Source organism: Pteropus alecto, unplaced genomic scaffold (assembly GCF_000325575.1).
Source record: "Pteropus alecto unplaced genomic scaffold, ASM32557v1 scaffold251, whole genome shotgun sequence".
Classification (NCBI taxonomy): Eukaryota; Metazoa; Chordata; class Mammalia; order Chiroptera; family Pteropodidae; genus Pteropus; species Pteropus alecto.
In genome coordinates this window covers 2,969,133-2,990,600 of record NW_006431048.1, presented here as the reverse complement: position 1 = coordinate 2,990,600, position 21,468 = coordinate 2,969,133, and the positions used below count along the sequence as shown (strand labels likewise).

Here is a 21,468-nt window from a genome sequence, read left to right as displayed (position 1 = left end):
CCGACCTGAATCTCGAGTTTTCTAACGGGTGCTGCTGCCGTGCGGGTAGAGAGGAGCGGCTGGCGTGTGGATCGGTGTGTGGCTGCCCCTGCGGTGATGACAGGGCTGAGGGAGAGGCCCCGGCCTCGGGGCGGGTAGGTGCGTGGCTCTGGCCTGGGGGAGCCTAGGGGCATGAGGCATCTGTTTTTCTACTCAAGCCTTTCAACTTCCAACAGAGGCTGGGCCCCTGCTCCATGGAGGGAGATTTCGGGTAGGAGTGCTGGCTTTGGAGGGACTGTGGTTTCCATCACAGTGCCCCTCCTACACCTACACACACACACACACACACACACACACACACAATGCCCCTTTGAGGGGAACAGAACTAATTGCCAGGGGGAGGCGAGAGGACTTTGAAGCAAGGAGTGGTGGTTCTGAGAAAAGGAAAATATTTATTAAATAAAACAAAACAAGTTTCTGTGCCCTTCTTTAGACTATGCTAGTTGTACGCGTGTAAGAGACCCACAAGCAACCGAGGATGCCACTGGGTGGGGGAGGGCGGGGATCCCAGCTTGTCTTTTTGTATTTTTTATTTTGTATTATTGAAAACCTTGGAGATCTAACAAATATACCAAATTCTATATTTTGTAAATTCTCTATATTAGAACACAGCTGTGCACAGCAGGGCACATGTGCTCATTTGTACTGTACGTACGTCGATGTATGTATTTTGTGTGTGTGTGTGTGTGTGTGTGTGTGTGTGTGTGTGTGTGTGTGTGTGTGTTTATGCTGTGGAACTGGTCTCATACGGGATGCCTCTTACCTTTACTTCAGATTTGGCAGTTTTGGGTTTTCCCAGGTCCAACCAGAGCACTGAATGTGTCCTTTTGGGGTTACCATACTTTCAAATTAAGTAGGAAGATGCATGGACATATTACCCATATCTCTCTCTCCCCAGTACACAAACATACACATCACTTGTCCTAAATAAAACGCAAATGGGATGATAAGAAGAAAACAAAAAGCTGCTTTCCCATCTCAGGCTGAGTTGGAACCAAGGGAAGTAGCCTCAACCTGCAGCAGATAGCATGGCCACTGTAGATCCTTCCACTTGCTGAGATGTCAGCCGTTTGCTGCCTGCAGAGAGAGCTCAGGGATGGCCCTTGGTGCTCAGCCAGCATGGGGGTGTGAGGAAGCCCGCCTGGCTTTCTCAGTTGGCCAAGGTGGCTCTCTACAGAGATGATCCCTCATACTTAGGAACATAATGGGCAGCCCTCAGGTTTAGAGAATGCGGATGGGGTGGCCTCGCCCTCCACCTGCAAACCAGACAGAGGAAAGGGTAGAGCCCAGCATCAGCGTCCCCAGGGCAAAGCTAACAGAAATTTTGTTGTCTGGTTTTTGTTTTTTGAGGAGGGATCAGTTAAATATACCAAGAAAAAAATTCTATTTTTATACCCTACTAGGGAGGCATTTGGGAAATGATAGACTATCATAGAGATAGAGTCAAACGGAATCCTTAGGGCCTGTGCCCACATCTTTTCATTGCTTCTCAGGGCAGAATTATTCTCATCTCCAACACGAGCTCGAAGGAGGTGAGTTGGCAGCTATATGCCAGCTGCTGAAACATTACTTTGATGCCCACCTGCACCACCTCTAACTGGACACTAGCCCCATCCTACCCTTTCCACACACCATTGCCCACCCCCGATTTGAACACAACTCTGAGAAACAAAGCTTACGGACCTAAAACTGCCAGCCTGAGTCTGTTGGCGCTTTTGCTGCTCCATTCTGAGTCCTGCACCGGCCCTCTTGCCCCCATTGCCAGGGGCTGGCTTTCTCCACGTGTCGTTCTTCAGTCCCCTGCCCCTCCCCATCACCCGCCAGTGGTGCTGGGTTTTCGTCTTGCTTCCAACCTGAGTAAGTGTGTGTGCCAAGTTCCTCGCGTGTTCCCCTTGTTGTCATGACCCCGCCGGCCTTGTGGGGGCCCATCCTTCCTCTCCCAGCAGTGACTGGTGACAAAGTGCAGTGCTAGCTCTTCATTCCCTCTATGGGGTGTGCACTCTTTTTATTCCTGCTCTTGCAAAAACGGATACGATTATGATTTCCCATGGAAATTGAAAAGTCTATTTAAATAATTTAACTATTAAACACTTTCACTGGTAATGTGTCCTGGTCTGATTTGCGGCTTGGGCTGGGGGGCCTAGTTCTGGTATGAAGAACAGTGTGCTCAGCCCTTGGTGGGGCACTAGAGAGCGAGCCTCGGAAGGCAGAGACCCCAGCTCAGTGCGGGACGGAACGTGGCCATCAGGAGGATGTCGACTGAAGATTGCAGTCGTCCTGGTGTCTAGGTGGGAGAACACTGGTGACCTCGGCAAGAGTCGGTTCACTGGACTGCGAGTGGGGGGCAGGTGCCACGTGCAGGAGGCCGAAGAGCGAAGAGATGAGGTGAGGGACCAGGAGTGAAGAGGACAATGGATTGAGGATAGAACCAGTAAAGATCCAGGTTCCAGGGGAGGATTTTTTAAAACAAGCTAGTCAAACATGTTTCTATGCTAAGGAAAACAAAGTTGAAAACACAGGAAAGAACGCAGGTCACTGAAAGGACCAAAAGAGGTCAGAAGGGAGGTCTAGGCCGGAGGTGAACGGATTTGATCTGGAGAGCTCAAATGATGACTACCATTTATTGAGCACTCTCTGTGTACCAGACACAGAGAAGCACCATACAGACATCTCATGGAATCTTCCTGGCTACCTCATTTCACTGAAGGAATGGGCACAGAGAGTTTGAGTTATTTGTCTAAGGCCACACAGCTGGAAATGAACAGAGATGAGATTCAAAGCAGGCCTGTCTGCTAAGCCCCAGCACTCTTCTCCCTAGAGGAAGGGAAAGGTGGTGGGAAGACGGGGCCCTTTCAGCAGTTTCTGCCTGCTGCACCCATCAGATGCAGGGTTCAGGAAATCAGACCAGAGGGGCTTGGTCAAAATAGGTTGAACACAAGTGTAAATGAAGGAGCCAGTGAAAGAGACTTCACTGGCTTCACTGCAATAATGGGGACACATGGGGATATAGATGTGGCAGTCTTGCTGTGCATAGGCAGGCCTCCTGCTCCAAAGAGAATGGACGTCATTAGGACTTCAAACGGTGTGGTGAAGGATATAATCGCACAGGACTAGTGTTTAACTCGGCAGTTTTCAGGCTGGAGTGCATCAGAAAAGGAGATCAACATGGACAATGGACTAGTGGTTACCAGAGGGAAGGGGGTGGGTGAGGAGGGAGGAGGGTGAAGTGGGTAAAGAGGATCAAATATATGGTAGCTGAAGGAAACTGGACTTTGGGTGGTAAACACACAATAGAATATATAGATGTCAAATTATAATGTACACCTGAAAATTATATTATCGTATTAACCAATGTTACCCCAATAAACTTAAAAAAAAAGGAGATCAAATGATAAGGCAGGCTAAATTTTAGGGGCCAATCAGTCTAAGTAGGGACCTCAACTCCTGAAGAACTCCCCGCCTGCTGTGGCTGGTGGAGACCAAGCCCTCAGGCGGGCCCCAGGAAACCACACGCACACACAGGCACCGGGCCGTGCAGCGCAGAACCTTCCTAAGCCCTTCCAGCCCCATCTCCACCGCGCTAATGCCACAGATCACATTTGTTTCTCCCTTTAGAGTCATGCTTGCTTCCAAAAGCAGACCCGTGCCTAGAATGTTAATTAGCAAAACTTACTAGAAAAGATGCTGTCGATGTGTGGGGTGAGTTTGGAACACCTCTAATGCCCATTGACAGCAAAGACCACTAAAACCAACACCAGACTTTACACAACATGGTGATGACTTGATTGTAGGGGGGAGTTACCAATAAGTCAGTGGGAAGGCACAGTGAGCCTTGGTGCCCTGAGGAGGCAGAAGCTCAGTACTCACCAGGTGGCCACCTTACTGTAAGACTTCCTAAGTTGTAAATACAGTTACAGAGCTTTTCCAAAATTATCACTTGAGTGGCATATAGTTAAATGATGCCTAGAGCTATAGTTTTCACATAAAAAATCAGTTTTATGCTGCAATCTGACCATGAGTTGCTAATTGACAGAAAATGAACTTCCCAGACTCTGGAAAAGATATTGAACCCGTGCCAGTGCAGGGCAGGAAATCACTTGGGCATTGGGATATACAGCGCTCAAAAGTAGTGCTGAGTAGATTCTCACTGTCACCTGAACAAGAAAACTATGATGGCAGGGACAAACACTGCAAACTTACAGCTTTTGAATCTGTCCACATCAAAACAACTTCACACTGAAGAGAATAAACTGTACATATTGTCTTGAGAAGGCTGGGACATGCTGGCGGAGGCAAGCAGCACTTACTTAGCACAGGTGTCAGGAGAGTTGGAAGGGCTGGTATTACCTGTGGGGCTGAGGGTGAGGGAAGGGAAGAGTGGACCAGAGACTACTATGCCCCAACCCCTGCCATTTGGATGAACTTCCCAGTGTATAAAGAGCTCCACACACACTTTCTTGTGCTTCCCCTCACCAGGCCTAGGAGGCAGTGGGAGAAAGGACTGATGTGTCCTCTGCAGCTGTTGATACTCTACTCCAGGACAAAGGCTGTATAGCCCACAGGCACTACTGTCCAGTGTGCCAATCTGGCTAGGTGCTAATGATCTTGGCAGAACAGAGGGCTCACCATTCTTCAAGGTGGACAACAGATGAGATCCAATTACGATAGTACTGTAGCTTTTCTTACGCTTCCAGATTTTTTAAAAAGCCCTTTGCTGGTGTTCTTCCTCTTAGTCTTAGGAGGATAAGTATATTTGCTATCCTCTTGCCTATCTTTCCTTCTCCACACAGAGTCACCGCTTCGCAAGACAGGCACAAGAACAAAGCCAATTGCAGCCGGCCATTGGAATGACTATCTCCAAGGTCTCCTCCTCTCTGGCTTCTCTGATTCTAAATACTTGTGTAACTCTTCATCTGATCTTCAAGTGCCAGACCACATGTATGTTGCAAACGAAATCAATCAAATTAAGAATTCTAAGATTTTAGAGCCAAAAGCAGAGACAAATGAGATGACAGCATTGTGTCATGGGTGATCTGTGGGAAGATCCCCTTCAAACCAAGGCGAAAATTACTGTCCTCCAGACACAAAGCCCGTAGCAGCAGCTGCCCTGCATGACAGCACCATGGCCTGGAGTCCTTTCCTATCCAGGGCCCTGATCCATGCAGTAGGGAGGGGTGGGTAGAGATCCATGTAGGCTCACAGGGCAAGCAGAGGGTCCAAAAAGACGGGTTGGGGGGAAAAGGCTATAAGGAAGAGGAAAAGGATTCATCTAAGGCTGAAGTAAAGGAGGCATCATCTCCACTGGCTTGTCAGCCCCAAACCTCACTGGCCCATTTGTTTCTAGTGAGCATTGCTGAACCACCCCCTCACTTGGCAAGCACATATTCATCCCCAAGGCCACTTTCGTATCACTGGTCTATTAAGCCCATGAATTTAAAGAATTCTCACTGGAATCCATTAGGGGCCTCATCACTTTTTTCCCCCGCTTCAGCCAGTTTCTAATTTAGACCTGCCTGGAACTCTGGTTTGTCAGCATCTCTGGTTATTTTAACCTACTCTCCAATTTTGCAAAATTTGCTTATCTACATTGACTGTTAGCTAGAATGGCACTTCCTGGCTCACATGGGATGCTTTTCGGGAGTGAGGGGTGCTTTCTACTTCAGATTAATCTTTTGAAAGCCACGTTGCATCTGTGCTTTTTAAGAGTGTCTTGAGCCCCTACATCCCCGACCCCTATATATTTCCAAATTGTGAGTTGAAGGCTGCTGGCTGCCCTCCCCACCCCTGACTTCCTTTAATGCGCAGACCACACACACACACTCTTACAGAGTGGTGGGCACTAGGGTGGCTGCCATCCAAGACTGCTCGATAGATAAGATTAGAATGTTCAAAGTAAAGGATGATGGGGCCACACTAGATTAGGTGAGGTACCCGGAGGCAACTTCCCCATTTGACAGAGCTCCAGTGCCTGGGACAGTGGGGTCCTGGAGACCAGTTTACCACTTCCAGGCTGTGTGACATCAGGGACTTAAACCTGCTTCCTTACTCAGATGGAATTTGTCATGCTCACATAACCTTCTGTATGTAAAACACCTAACACACAGCAGGCATTTGGCCAGCGTGAGTCCCCTCAATTCCCTTCTCTCTTCTAGTGTGCCATGTGCCCTGCCCCAAAGTCTGCACACAAGAGCTTGCTAGGGCAGGTCACCTACCTACCTGCTAGATATTTCGACAGGATCCTCAATTAACCTGGCAATTTCTGAAAAGCTCAGTGCTATGATTTATTATACTTGGGGGCATTTGCAATTTAACTGACTTACTATCTCGAAAGGAAGAGAGACACAAACATGACTACAGTGTGATAAAATGCTGTTCGAAGCGCTTCCTGTTCATTGACTCAATGCTTTGCCCAAACTACTATTATCCCCACTTCACAGATGAGAAAAGAGGTTACCTGACTTGCTGATGTCACAAGGCCAATAAAAGGGACAGCCAGGGAGTCTGGCTCCAAATTCAATCACTACTGGATATTGCAAATAGTTACCTTTGTTTTTTGTTTAATATTTTCAGATATATAGATCACTTAAAGCAAAATTTCCATGAAATCACTTCATAGCAAAGAACCAATCTATTCCGGCCTTCAGCTAGAAAGTGTTTTTAACACAGGAATCACCAATGAAGCTTTAACATTCTGTATTAAGATTTATTCCATGAGTGAGTTTTACTACAAAGACTAAACTGTATACCTCATTGCCCTAAAATCTAAGACACACTTAAGGTTTATCATATCTCTTGCAGCCATCTGTCCTGTCACTGTCGTAGGAATTTTAGGAAACTCTTTTATTCAGTCTAGGACATTTACATTGTAGGAGTTAGCACTGACCTGATCTCTTTTACTAAAAAAGTAATCTAGAATACTCACATTCCAACGTATATTCTTTATATGATTCAACATATTTCCATGTTGCCTAGATTGCTATTACATGGTGGTTAAGAGCATGAGTTCTGAGTAAGACTAATCTGGATAGAAATCCTGGTGCCACCATGTGGGTGAGATTGGGACTGTGGTCAAATTGCTTAACTTCTTTAGGCCTCAAGTGCGTCATCTATAAAATAGAAAGCCTTCATGAACGCTTTCTGTGAGGATGAGATGTTTAGCATACACAAGTGCCATTTGCTCTCCACTTCAGCTTTGTCTGTTCTCACTGCTGCTATGACAGTAAGGCCCAGTGGTTCTCGTTCTCTCTCCCTACTCCTCTCTCTCATACACATATCTATTTTCTGAGAGTCTCTGTGGCACAGGAAAATGAGCACCAAATTTTGAATCGTTTAAACCTGAACCCCAGGTTTGACTGTGAGTCTGTTTCCATGAGTGAGAATGAGAGACTCCCCTACCCGATTCTAGCCCCAGATGCCACAAGGATGAACTATGTAGGAGGACCTAGCACCGGTCCATGAAATGTGCTAATGAGCATTCTTATCATTTGTCCTAGGCATTGGAGGAATTCAGAGTACAAGGGAAAAAGTTTGTTCACTTTTAGACAAGGTTTGACAACCTGCCTCAAAGAAAAGCATTGGCACAAAGTAGACAAGTGACCAAGGCAGAGTTAGGGAGGGGCTGCTGGGAGCACATGGGAAATGGAATGTATGAATCCTGTTTGTTAGCTGGAGCCTGAATGTGACACTTGCATTGCTCTGCTCTGGGATGCAGGAGAAAAGGGCAAATGTGAGCCGTGGGGGAGGTTGGGCTGAAAATGCTGTTTGTTGCCAAGGAAACATCAGGAACAATTTGTAAGGCTAGGGTACTGCTTTCAGGGACTCTTTGAGAACTAAATCTGTTCTCTCCTTGAGTTTCCTACAGTCTCCAATTGTGCCGAGACTATTTATTACACACCAGCACTGCCAATGCAGAAGAAATGTGTGCACACATGTCAACAGCACTCACTGTTAACAAGCAAGGAGGATACAAACCACATGGCTTCCAAGCATGCAGTGCTTCGATGTTGTAATTTCACCTGCTAAATAAAGTAACCTAGAAAGCCTGGCCACTCAAGAAAGACGTGTTATGAGAGTGGCAGCCACACAATGCTGCTTCTTTTTGAAAAGCTCGATGCTCAAACAGGAGGCTGACAGCATTCAACAGGAGTCCCAGAACACTGATGAAGGCGATCAGAACCCTCTAACGCTAATCAATAATACTAGAAGAGTTAATTTCTCAGCTGATGCAGCCCTTATATACAAACTCATTTGTAACCCATGGAGGTGGAGAGATTTAATAACTTTTAGCTAGGATTATTAATAAAGCCAGTTTAAACCAAAAATCAGGTTTAATTTTACTTACTACCCTGATATTTGGTAGAAAGACTCCATTTCCTTAGCGATAATAAAACAGAAGAAAATACAAAGGCTTGATCACCGACAAAAAAAAATGCACCCCTGAAGAGCGACCTGTAATTTGTGGTGGGGCTAAGCATTCAATTTGGTCTGAGTGGTGGCTGCTTTTGAAATAATTTGTTCTTTTACCACATACTCTATGATAACTCTAAATCTTAAAGTGAACGAAAAGTCTGTTAAAATAACCAAGAAGGTACACACACACACACACACACACACACACACACACACACACACCCCCACCCACACCCACTCCCCCTCTCTCTCTCTCTCTCTCTCTCTCTCTCTCTCTCTCTCTCTCTCTCTCTCTCTCTCGGAAATGCAATAGCTCAGAGTGCGTCCTTGGGTTACTTAGTAAACGTTCTGGAATAAAGGTCAAGCAAATGCCTTTTGGTGGGCAGCTAACCTCAAGAGGAAGCACTTCTGTGACATGGCGGTTAAGGCTTGCTCATATGATAAATCAGGTCTCTGTGGAGACCTGACAAATCGGGAGTCTAATGAGATTGTAGAAATGGCCTATACAAATGGAGCCATGCGTTTCTCCAGACTAGATTCCACTGTGAAAAATATCACATTTAATACAAAATAAATGTGCTAATCCGAGGGAAGCACAATTACTTTATATGTTATGAAATTACAAAGTTGGGTAAAGTTATCCACATCTCCAGGCATTTGTCTCGAATGGATTTTCAAGCTTTAACACAGATATATGTTCTTAGCTTAGGATAAGAATTCTTATTTTTGAGTACAAAATCCTCTATTGATCACATAAAAATATCCTGAAATGAAAACCTTTGAAAGCTGGTAACATGTTGAGGATGCAAGGCGCAAACAAAATATACAAATGTGCACAAAATAATTGAGGATTTCGTTCAATTTTAACATTTCACAGGACCCGTGAGCGTGAATATATTCACCAGAATTCAGGGAGAAGTCTGCTGAGGAACTGGCATACTTTGACTTACAGTTTAAGCAATGGAAACTCATTTCTCTTCTAGCCTTGACTTCCGGGAAGTTCATGAGTCAAATTTTACACCTGAAAATAACGTGTTCACCCTTCCTTACATTTTTATTGATCTTGATTTTCTCCCCTTTCTTTTCATAGTTTATTAACAATATTGTATATGTCCTTTCTTGCTTAGCATGCTGCTTCAAAATCTTTTGGGAAAGAGGCTAGGTATAAGTACATTTCAAATACAGATCAAAAAAACAAGCAAATATTGCAATTTCTTCTAGGATATAAAAGAGAGTATCTTTGCTCTTAATCAAAAAACAGTATTTCAGAATTACCTCAAGTAAGATATCATACACCTAGATTTAACAATAGCAGTCCTGAGCTCATTAAGAAGTCCCCAATTCCTTGATTTTACCAAGAACAGACATATTCCCTGAATATAATTTTAGTCATCTTCATTAGTTTCCATTGGAGCTCTGGGCTGAGATTAGAAGTTGTGTGTGTGTGTGTGGCTCTAGGACCCCAGGTCAATCATTAACACCTAATTACCTTAGTTTCCCCCTTCATAGCAGGGCAACTACTACTTCCTCTACACCACAAACCTCGTTATGATGAGGTAAATGCAGACCTGCTCTTAGAAGTAAAACTGTGGCATAAATGCAAGATATTACTATCATACACATTACAGGCCCATGTGATTCTTTCCAAATTCATAGTTTCTTTGGAAACAACAAGATAGAGGCAGGGAAATTTACTATAAACACTCAGAGATGCATGTTCCAAATAATGAAAGAAAGCATTTCTATGCATAAAACGTTATTTATACCTGTTTTCATTTTCTTTACATTAAGATGTAAACAGCCTCTTTTCCAAAAAAGCTGGTGAAAAAACAAACAAACAAAACCAAAAAAAAATTAAGCCTTTAAAGATAGCTGGTGAGTTTTCAAGTGTCCTTGATGAATGGATCCAAATACCAAACATTATAACTCAATAATTCAGTGATAAAGAGAACCAAATTGAGCTATAAAATATCTATAGCAAAATCGCAATTAACCAGAATGTTCCAACTTCCTGGTTAACTGACTATTTACAAGAAAACTGTTCTCATTTTAACCATTAGTTTAGAAAAACCTTTCTAAACTGAGCCACTTCACTTTCCTGGCTCAGTAAGTACAAAATGCCAAACATTAGTCAATTTTATTTTGCTGATTTAGGATCATGTGGTACCTTGGGGTATCTCTCAGAACGTACATAATTTCTGTGCAGTTTTGCCTGAGGCAGAAAATTGGAGTAAATTGGAGCTTCTTATTTTAAATAAATCCCTGATATCATAAGCTTATTATCTTCTTTTTGCCTCATTCTCCTAAAAGGAGAGTGTAGCAAAAAAAAGTCCTAGTTAAGCAAGATTTTATAGTTGTCAACATACCTACATATGTATATTCATTCAGGCAAACAAGGCAGCTCAATGATTTTACTCCTCTGGACTATTTCTTCTGTTTAATAAATATATCCTATAACATGAATTACATGTAATGGGTCCACTGTTTCTTCTAGATATCAAATTTTAGTACCTTATGAATTCCTTGTTTACAATCTTTCCTTTAAAAAACAAAAGGAAATCATGCATGAAGGTGACTTCCAAAACCAGCAGAGTTGTACATTTTGCTAATGAAATCAAAACTATGCTTCCTATATTAATTCGTAACTCTTTGAACAATTTTTATAATGTTATCAAAAAGCAAGTAAGCTCTAAGATACTGGGTGCTTCACTCCTCAACCATGAAATAAGAGTTGCTGGGAGAAAAGTCACCTTCTGATATCTCAGTACAGTTCAGATTCCATACCACCAGTGGCACACAAGATGATTTTAGGTGGTACACAACTAAATTAGACAATACTGAATCACAGTGAGAATGTCATTCCCTTTATATATATATAATATATATATATATATTTTATCCTCCTGATAATTCCACAGAGAGATCCCTATTTGGTGCTGGGTAGCACCTCTCTTGCTGCAACATGTAAAGAGCAGGCTTCTGGGATTCAGAGCCTTGGCAGGCATTAGCATTTGGCTAGAATTTAGTAACATTTTTTGTTTTATTTATTTTGTAGTTACCTTTTATTTATGGCAAACTGATGCTGGGTTTCCACTCAGAAGAATTAGTTCCTTTTTAAAATATTTAAAAATTTAAAAGACAAATATTAAGTAAATAACAGTACATGTAGTTCTCAAGTGATTAAAGTTTGAGAAACGAGCTATTAGTTAGTCTAATAAATCATATTTTTAAGTGATTTCAAAAGAAACTACCAACGTAGTCTAGAAAGGAAACATATGTCACTCTATTTTCAATACTTGTGATGTTCCAGAGATGAGCTCACCAAAGCCTCTCCTACATCAGGTGATTCCCAGAGTTAAGATTCAAGCAAAAATATAAAAGGAAAAAGAACCAATTCCATACCATCCTGGACTTGATAAACTCATGGTACCATAAATGTGCAAATAATCTGATATTTAGCAAGTAATGTTTTAAACATAAATTTTCTAATTTACTACAGCATCTTTTTATTTGGTCTATACTAATGCCTCACAAAGGCAAACCCAGGTTGTAGAGTTCCTGCTTAATCCTCGAAAGATCAATATTTTTTGATTGAACTCTTCAGTGAGGATTCAGGAATGCTGGTCAGGTCTTCCAATGGCATCTGACTCTTCTCCCACTTTTACAGTCCTGCAGAGAGAAGTCTTCTCTTCTGAGTAAAAATCCTCATGGCTGGCATTCTTCTGAGAGGAGTTTGCCTAGCAGATATTGCATGCTCACAGGCATGCCATGCTGACTTAAAACAAAAAGGACAGTTGGAGAGAAAGAAAGCAGAGCTTCTTGTTTGCGGTGAACAGTTTCTTCATCACAGTGGCAGTTAAGATATGCTCCCTCCTTTTCCCCAGACGTCAAGGCAGTAAGTCTGAAGGATGGTGTCAGACATCATAATCAGGAGCCTTACCCTGGGCTTGTCTTAGCCAGATCTGTAGTGTAACAAATGCTCCCACAGTCACGTGAAAGAAAAGCTGCCAGAGGTTGCGAAGTTCATAGAGATACATGTTGCATAGACAGATTAGGCCAAAAGTCAAAAAAGATTTGACATTCCGCCAGCCGGTATAGTAGACAAGTAAATAACACTGTTCAAAATATAAAAATGAGAGATGATTAGGGTTATAGGAAAAGGAAAAGATGCTTCTGCTATATAATTGTAACAGGCTACAGAGTAAAAAATGAGAGTGGAATAAGGGGATTTTTCATCTAAAGATAGATAATGTAACATCGAGATACTCAGCTATGAAAGCTCCACAGCTTGAAAGGAAAATAGGCTTTTCATGTTTTTCATTTTTCAAAAGAAAAAATATTTTCTATCATATTCAAAATGGAGGAATAATTGGATGACTCCCTAGCAAATAGGCTGGACATTCCTCAAGTGACAGGAAACCGAGAATCATTCTCAGAGTCTGACAGTTCTATCTCTCATTTTCACATCAGGAAAGTAGAAAAAGCTCAAATAAGTCATTTAGCAAAACGGACTCTTCTATAACTGAATATGAATATTACTGAAACCAACAAATATTTACTGATCTCCCATTCAGTGCAATGAATTAAGCTAGCAGGATCTGAGTGAAGATTTGAGGGAGAAATCATTCATCGGATGTTTATTGAGAGCCTGCTATAAGTCAGGCATTGTTCCCTAGTATTAAGTAAACAAATAAAAGCCTTGTTCACTTGGAGCTTACATTCTAGTGGAGAGAAAAAGATTACAAACATTTTATACATATAATATCAAATAGTTGTGTCCTGAAAAAGATAAAACAGAAAAAGGGGACAGAGAATGCAATGAGAACTATCTTGGAAGATACAGTAAAGAAAGTACTCCCCCTATCTACCCTAAGGCATTTGCCTTTTCCTGCTTCATTTTTCCTCCCATATTATAAACATACTTTAAAAATGTTTATTTTGTCATCTATATTCTTCCGATAGAATCAAAGCTTCATGAGAGGTTTTTGTTTTGTTCACTCATTTATCTCCAGTGCCCAGAATGGTGCCTGATACATAAAAGTACGCATTAAAAATTTGTTGAATGAGCTGTTTTCTAGAAGGTATCTAAAATTCTCAGTCTGGTAAAACTGGAATTATATGTGATCACAAAGTCTTATGAAAGAAGCAGAGGTCTCTGTGTGGAATTGTATCCAGCCTTCAGTACTGGAAGGGTGTTTGCCACAATGCAGAAAGAATGTGGAAATGTTCAGTTAAATGTGTTTCATTCATGTAGAAATGAGGACTTTGTTTACTTAAAAGGAAGACTGCTATCCAAGCAAAATGAATGGGAAGCACTTTTTTTTTTTACCTAAGTTATATGCATTGTGTATTTTTTTTTTTTTTTTTACCTAAGTGATATGCATTGTGTAAAAAAAAAGTTGAAAAAAATAACCTTTTCTTTTGAAATAATCTGACTTAGAAAAGTTGCAAAAATAGTAGACTTCCTGTATACCCTTCACCCTGCTCCCCCTAATGTTATCCTCTTATAAAACCATAGTATAATCATCAAATAAGGAAATGAACATTGATACAATATTATTAACTAATCTACAGACTTTATTTTGCCAGTTGTCCCACTGAGGCCCTTTTTCTAGTCCAGAATCCAATCCAGGATTCTATATTGCATTTAGTTGTCATGTCTCTGCAAATCTGTAATAGCTCTTTAAGTCTTTGTTTTTCATGACCTTGAAATTCTTGAACAGTACTGATCAGAATGTCCTTTAATTCTGGTTTGTCTGATATTTTCTCAAGATTGAAGTGAAGATGCAGTTTTGGTGAGAATACCACAGAGGTGATAAGCAAGATGTCTTATTGCTGATGATGTTAACTCTGATCTCCTGGTCAGGTGGTGTCTGACAGGTTTCTCCACTGTGAAGTTACTATTTTTCTCTTTGTAATTAGTATCTTGCAAGAGGGAAAATAAAGACATTCTCAGGTGGAAGAAGACTAAGAGAATTTGTCGCCTAGAGATGTACCCTAAAAGAATGGCTAAAGGAAGTTCTCTAAATAGAAAGGAAACAATAAAAGAAGAAACCATGGAGAAACCATGGAACACTGGGACAGCAAAGAGAACACAGTAAGGAAAACTATAGGTAAATATAATGGATTCTCTTCCTCCTCTTGAGTTTTCTAAATTATGTTCAATAGCTGAAGTAAAAATTATAGCACTGTTTGGTGTGATTCTAAATATATGTAGGGGAAATATTTAAGACAATTATATTATAAATAGAGGAGGGCAAAGGGACATAAAAGGGACATACAGTTTCTATGCTTCGCCTGAATGGGTAAAATGACAACATCAGAAAACTGCGATAAGTATATATAAATGCAATACCATTTAAAAAGCTGTTCAAAGAGATATACCCCAAAACACTCTTAGATAAATAAAAATGGAGTTCTAACAAAAATGTTCAAGTAACCCACAGGAAGATAGGAAAAAGAAAACATAAAAATTGAAAATAGAAAACAAAAAATAAGATGGCAGATTTAAGTGGTAACAGTAATAATTACATTAAATGTAATGGCTTAAATACAGCAATTAAAAGATGGAGATTAGTAGAGTGGGTTTAGAAACCTAAATCAACTCTGCTGCCTAGCAGAAACTTACTTCAAATGATATAGGCAAGCTGAAAGTAGAATGATAGAAAAGGATATAGCATGCAAACAATCAAAATAAAGGAGTGCCCACATTAATATCAGATAAATATAAAAAACATTTCTAAGAAAATAACCAGGGACAGAGAGGGATATTACCTAATGATAAATGGATCAATCCACCAAGACGACATGCCAATCCTAAATGTGTATGAACCAAAAAAAGAGCTACAAAATACACAAAACAAAAACTAATAGAACAGAAATGGGAAATACACAAATCCACAATTATAGCTGAAAACTTCAATACCCCTCTCTCAACAACTGATAGAACTAGAGAGAAAATCACCAAGGATACAGAAAAAAACACCATCAACCAAAAGAATCTAATCAACATTTATAGACCATTCACTCAACTACAGTGGAATACATGTTCTGTTCCAGCGTGCCTAGAATACTAAGATAGACCATATTCTGGGCCATAGAATAAACCTCAATAAATAGAAAAGAACTGAGATGAGAGTGTGATTTCCAACCGCAATGGAATCAAACTATAAATCAATAATAGAAAGAAAATTTGAAAATCTCCAAATATTAGGAAACTAAACAACATAATACTAAGTAATCCATAGGTCAAAGAGAAAGCCACAAGGAAAAAAATTTTTTAATACACTGAATTAAATGAAAATAAAAATACAACATATCAATATTTATGGAATGCAGATAATGAAGTGCTAAGAGGGAAATTTATGACACAATCTACATATTAAAAAAGAGAAAATTCTCCAATTGATTATCTAAGTTCCCAAGAACCTAGAATAAGAAGAGCCAGATAACCCAAAGCAAGTATGAGGAAGGAAATAATAAAGGTAAGAGCAGAAATCAATAAAATTGAAAATAGAAAACAAACAATAAAACAACAGGTTTTTTAAAAGACCAATGAAATTAACAAGACTGACAAAAAAAGATACAAATTACCAGTATGAGAAATGACACAGAATATCACTACAGATCCTACAGACATCAAAAGGACAGTAAGAGGACACTGCAACCAACTGTGCACAGGAATCTGATAACAGATGAAATGGACCACTATGTCTTAAAACACATACTACCACAATTCATGTATTATGAAACAGATAATTTGAGTAGCTCTATAACTATTAAGAAAATGGAATTTAATAAATATTATATAGCTACAGTAATCGAACTATGTGGTACTGGCAGAGGGACAGACACATAGATCAATGGGGCAGAATACAGAACCCCAAAATAGACCCACACGAATATGCCCGACTGATGTTTGACAAAGATGCAAAACCAACTTGGTGAAGAAAAAATAGCCTTTTCAACAAATGGTGCTAGAACAATTGGCCATCTGACCACAGGCAAGAAACAACAAAAAACCCTCAATCTAATCTAAGTCTCACATCTTATACAATCTTATACAAAACTTAATTCAAAATGAATCATGAACTTATATGTAAAACACAGAACAACAAAACTTTTAGAAAAACAGAGGAGAAAATCTTCAGCATCTAGGGATAGGAAAAGAGTTATTAGACTTGACAACATAGCATGATTCATAAAATGAAAAACTGATATAATGAATTCTATCAAAATTAAAACTTTTTGCTCTGCAAAAGACTCACTTAAGAAGATGAAAAGATAAGCTACACGCAGGAGAAAGTATTTGCAAACTACGTATCTAGAATATATAAAGAATTCTCAAACTAGACACTAAAAAACAAACAATCCAATTAGAAAACAGGCAAAGAACATGAATGGACATTTCACCCAAGAGGATATACAGATGACATAAAGCTTATGAAATGATGTTCAACATCATTAACCATTAAGTAAGTACAAATTAAAACCACAGTAAAGTATTATGACATATCTATCAGAATGGCTAATGAAATATAGTGATGACACCAAATGCTGGAAAGGCTGTGGAAAACTGGATCACTCACACATGCTGGTGGGAATGTAACATGGTATGCCACTCTAGAAAATAGTCTGTCTGTCTCCTAATAGAATTTAAGCATGCAACTATCACATGACCTAGCAACTGCACTCCTGGACATTTATCTCAGAGAAAGGAAGACTTCTCTTCACACAAAAGCCTGCATGTGAAGGTTTATAACAGCTTTATTTACAACAGCCAACAACTGGAAAGAACTCAGATGCCCTTCAATGGGTGAATGATTAACTATGATACATCCACACCATGGAATCCTATTAAGCAATAAAAAGGAACAAACCACTGATACATGCAACAACCTGAATAAATCTCCAAAGAATTACACTGAGTAAAAAAACTCCAGTCTCAAAAGGTTTCACACTACATGGTTCCATTTATATAATGTACTTAAAATGAGAAAATTATAGAAATGAACACATTAGTGGTTGCCAGAGATTAAGGAGCAGGAGGGAAGTGGATATGGCTATAAAAGGGCAACTTGAGGGGTTCTTGTAATAGGAATGTTCAGTATCCAGTATCTTGACTGTATCAACATCAATATCCTAGTTGTGATATTGTATTATAGTTTTGCAAGATGGCACCTTTGGGGGAAACCAGGTAAAGGTTATATAGGATCTCTCTTACAACTCCATGTGAACCTATAATATTCTCGAAATAAAAGTTTAATAACAAAAGCAACTTTACACATACATATTTGTCTGCAACTTTATAAAGTTAAATTACACACTATATGAACACACATAAAGAGAGAAAAAAACCAAGTGTTCTAAATGTTAACAATTGGTGACTCTGAGAACTCTGTTATAAGTCTGCAGGTTTTCAAAATAAAACGTTGAGGGAAAAGGAATAGTCTCTAGTTTCTATATCTTTTGGTTATTACTTGGAATTGCCAATATTGAGATTACTCATATCTGGTGGAGTTCTGTGCCTTCTTAAGTACCCATAGCCTGGAGAAAAAAGCAACAGACCATGTGGTAGTGGCCTTTGAGGTATGATCTAAAGGGAATTAAAAACATCCTGATGACTGGAGATAGAGCATTTCATATGGTAATACACAATAACTTAAGTTTTACTGTGAAAAAAACAAGCATTACCAATCTACTCAGCATATTTGGAAAGCATGAAGTTCTATGCCTGTCAATGGGAAGAAAAATAGTTCTTTGCTTTTTTTAGGCATGAATTTGCTTACTTCTCTCAAGTATAAGAACACCTGCTCCACCACGAGGCAACTGTTAGAACTTCTTTGAGTTGTTAAGGGAAATGTAACAGAGGTGTGCTTATCTATAGGCAACAACACTGGCTCTGGAACCATACAGCGCTGGATTCAAGTCACTGCCTATAACTGTGTAGGCCTCAGTGAAAAATGATGATGCTAATAAGATTAGTGTGTGACTCTCTGAGGATTTAATCCATTTACCATTTACCTGGAGAATACTTGCCGGTGGTATTTGTGGCTGCAGCATTTACCTCCAGACAACTAATGGATTACAGTCCTAACCTTATTCCCAAAGTTTGCCATGAAATATCTTGATTGTATTATTATTTTTGCATCACTCTAGTATATCGATAGTCTTTGGAAACAAATGACATCATTCCATTTACAGCATTTTGTTTTTAGTAATGGTATTTCTATTTACACACTATCATAATTCTCAATGGCTGAAAATGTCAAATCCTAGAAAATGTAGTATTCCTACACGTGATACTAAATTAATGCTGGCAGCAAGCTGCACTTTTTATTCTAAATGGGAAAAGGGTTAATGGTACAAGAAATGTAAAGGGCTTAGCACAAAGTAGAGCTCAATATATTTTGCTATTATTATTAGCATTTAAAATTATTTCATTAAAGTAAAACAGCCAAAAGAACATTTTATGACAATAATTACTCATGAAATTATTTTAAAGTTAATATTTACCTCACATTACTTTAAAATTATGACGTACTATAAGTTATAAAATATTTTATATCATAAAAATTATATAAATACAGGAATTTTGCTTAGAAGACATCAAAATATGGTGAAATGAATACAATATTTAAAATCAGAAGACTCAGAGTTAAGTCCTGACTCCACCACTTAACAGGCTATGTGATCTCTGGACAATACTGAAACTGCCTCGGATTTCTCATTTTCAAAAATTAGATTTAAAAAATTAGATAATATTCCATGCAACAGGATTGTAGAGATTAAAGTTCAGAAAATCTACACAAGAATACTTCATAATGTTAAAGCACTTGTGACATTAGCAAATACAAGTTTTTACATTCCTGCATGAAATGTCATTCGTTATAATTAAACATTGAATTTGACAGAAAAACAATTTCTGAAGATAATATAAATGATTAAGAAAAATTAGGGGATTTTAAAAATAGGGTCACTGAAATTTTTCTTCTTTTTCTTCCCCCTCCCACAGGCTCACGGCGTGCACCCGGGGCACTTTGGCGCACTTGGGTTGTCTGGTGAATCTCAATGGCTGAAACCGTGGCTCCACCGCGGGGGCGAACCCAGGACCTTCTGCATGTAAAGCAGAAGTGCTAACCACTACACTATGGAGCCACTCCTGTCACTGAAATTTTTAATACATCTTTACATAAAAGACAAATGTACATGTTCAAAATATTTTACCAGAGACCTCAGAGTTTTAGGTAGCCCTATATTTTCAGTCCTGAATCTAACTTTTTTAAATGCAAACCAGAGACTTGTGTTTCTTATGAAAGCTAGATTAAAAGGTTCTAACATGTTTTAGCAAAGATATCCTTTAATTTGGGTAACTGAGATGGTTACCTCTCCCTTCCCTACAAATTGGTGCCTCCTCTCTTCCTGGAAATATGAGTATCCATCTCGCTATCACCTAGTACAAACCCTCCTAAGTTTCATATCTATTCTGTCAAGTCTAGCAGTCTTCCTTCTCAATGTCCTTTTCATCTGCATCCCTACTGGCATTATTATAGTTTAGGCTCTCATTACCTTCTGCCTGAAGTAATGGAATCACCTCCCAACTAATTTCCTTGCTTCTAATCCTTCTGCTCTGACAATCCATCCTATTATCACTGCTAAATTAAATATTCTAAAATCCTACTTTTGCTATTTCCTATTCAAGGATTATCCCAAAAGTACAAAATACTCAGCCTGGAGTATAAACAGAGTCTAGAAGCTGAATAACCAGTTGCCACAAAATCTAGAAATAGCCTTTACTGCCATAGGCAGATGACATGTTGCCAGTGAAGCCCAACACAGGACAGAATTAACATTAAGTTCTCTGGGATCTATGTCCACCCAAAATGGAGATGTAGGTCACAAAGGTAACAGAGGATCAAATTAAAAGAGAGGCAAAGTACTCAGACAACGGCAATGATTAGAACTGATATCTGGAACAAACAATAATGTAAAAGTGTTTCCTAAAAATAGGACAGAACCTACCTGGTAAAGGCAGGCTGCTGTTCCAAGGAAAAATGCAATGATGTAATTAAAATCCTCACCATCGCTCTGCAAAAACAAAATAAGAAATTACTTTTTTTCTTGTAGAAGCCTATTTCCAAAAACAATCCATTGGGATAGGACATAAAAACGTTTATACGCAAATGGTCAAATTCTTCACAAAGTGGTGTATAAAATTCTCAAGTCCTAAAAGGGAAACATAAAATGTAGCATAAGAACAAAGGAGTGTGAGGTATAGGAAAACCACCAGTCTTCTTCTATGTTTTGGCCTCCCTATAATTTCATTTTACCCAAGAGAAGATGAAAGTCACTGGGAAAAAATTTCCATATAAAAGCCTCTCTTATCTCTACTGAAGAAACCACATAAAAATGTACAACAACCCAGTTGGCCTATAGTTAGTCCTGCTCAAAAGGGTCACTACTTGACTCAAATAAATAGACAAACTTTACTATTTAGTAAGGATATCACTGAATTGTCCAATAAAATCACTTGACATGGTGTGAAAAAGAAAATAAACAATAAAAACCACAACCTGAAAAGTCCACTAGAGTGTGCTAAATCCCAAAAAGTTAATCATACATACTGAGCTAGAAAAACATCATGCATAGAATATTTCTTTTAAAAGAAAACTAATAGAAACATGTAACAGCTCATGTTTTTCTATTCCTTTTTGATTCCTCTTAAGTATTGGTATTTGTTATTTCTTTCAATGTTTTTGTAAAGTAGAACATAAAGCCCACCAGGAGCATTCAATTTCTTTCTTCCAGGGAGGAGCATTAAATTTGGCCCTTATTTTAGAAAAAAATATCTGTATACAGTAAAAATTTCCACAAGACCTGGCAGTGTCCCTCGTGACCAGGTCTTCATGAAATAATAGAGAAAATTCCTTTTCCACTTGCTATTGGGCAACAGAACTGACTGTGAGGCAGAGGGGGAGTAGCTTACCTAAGCGAGGTGACCTTAAAACAGAAAACATTTAT

General features: G+C 39.4%; 1 protein-coding gene across 1 annotated transcript in view; it reads right to left on the bottom strand.

Moving 5' to 3' along the window:
- Window positions 1–8,985: 8,985 nt before the first annotated feature.
- The window catches only part of SEC22A (SEC22 homolog A, vesicle trafficking protein), a 56,817-nt gene continuing 44,334 nt past the window's right edge, over window positions 8,986–21,468 (bottom strand). The window contains exons 6-7 of the mRNA XM_006905572.3: window positions 20,470–20,535; window positions 8,986–12,563 (exon numbers count right to left, since the gene is read on the bottom strand). Of these exons, the coding sequence (XP_006905634.1) occupies window positions 12,363–12,563; window positions 20,470–20,535 (267 nt within the window). The 3' untranslated portion in view covers window positions 8,986–12,362. The remainder of the gene's footprint in view (window positions 12,564–20,469; window positions 20,536–21,468) is intronic.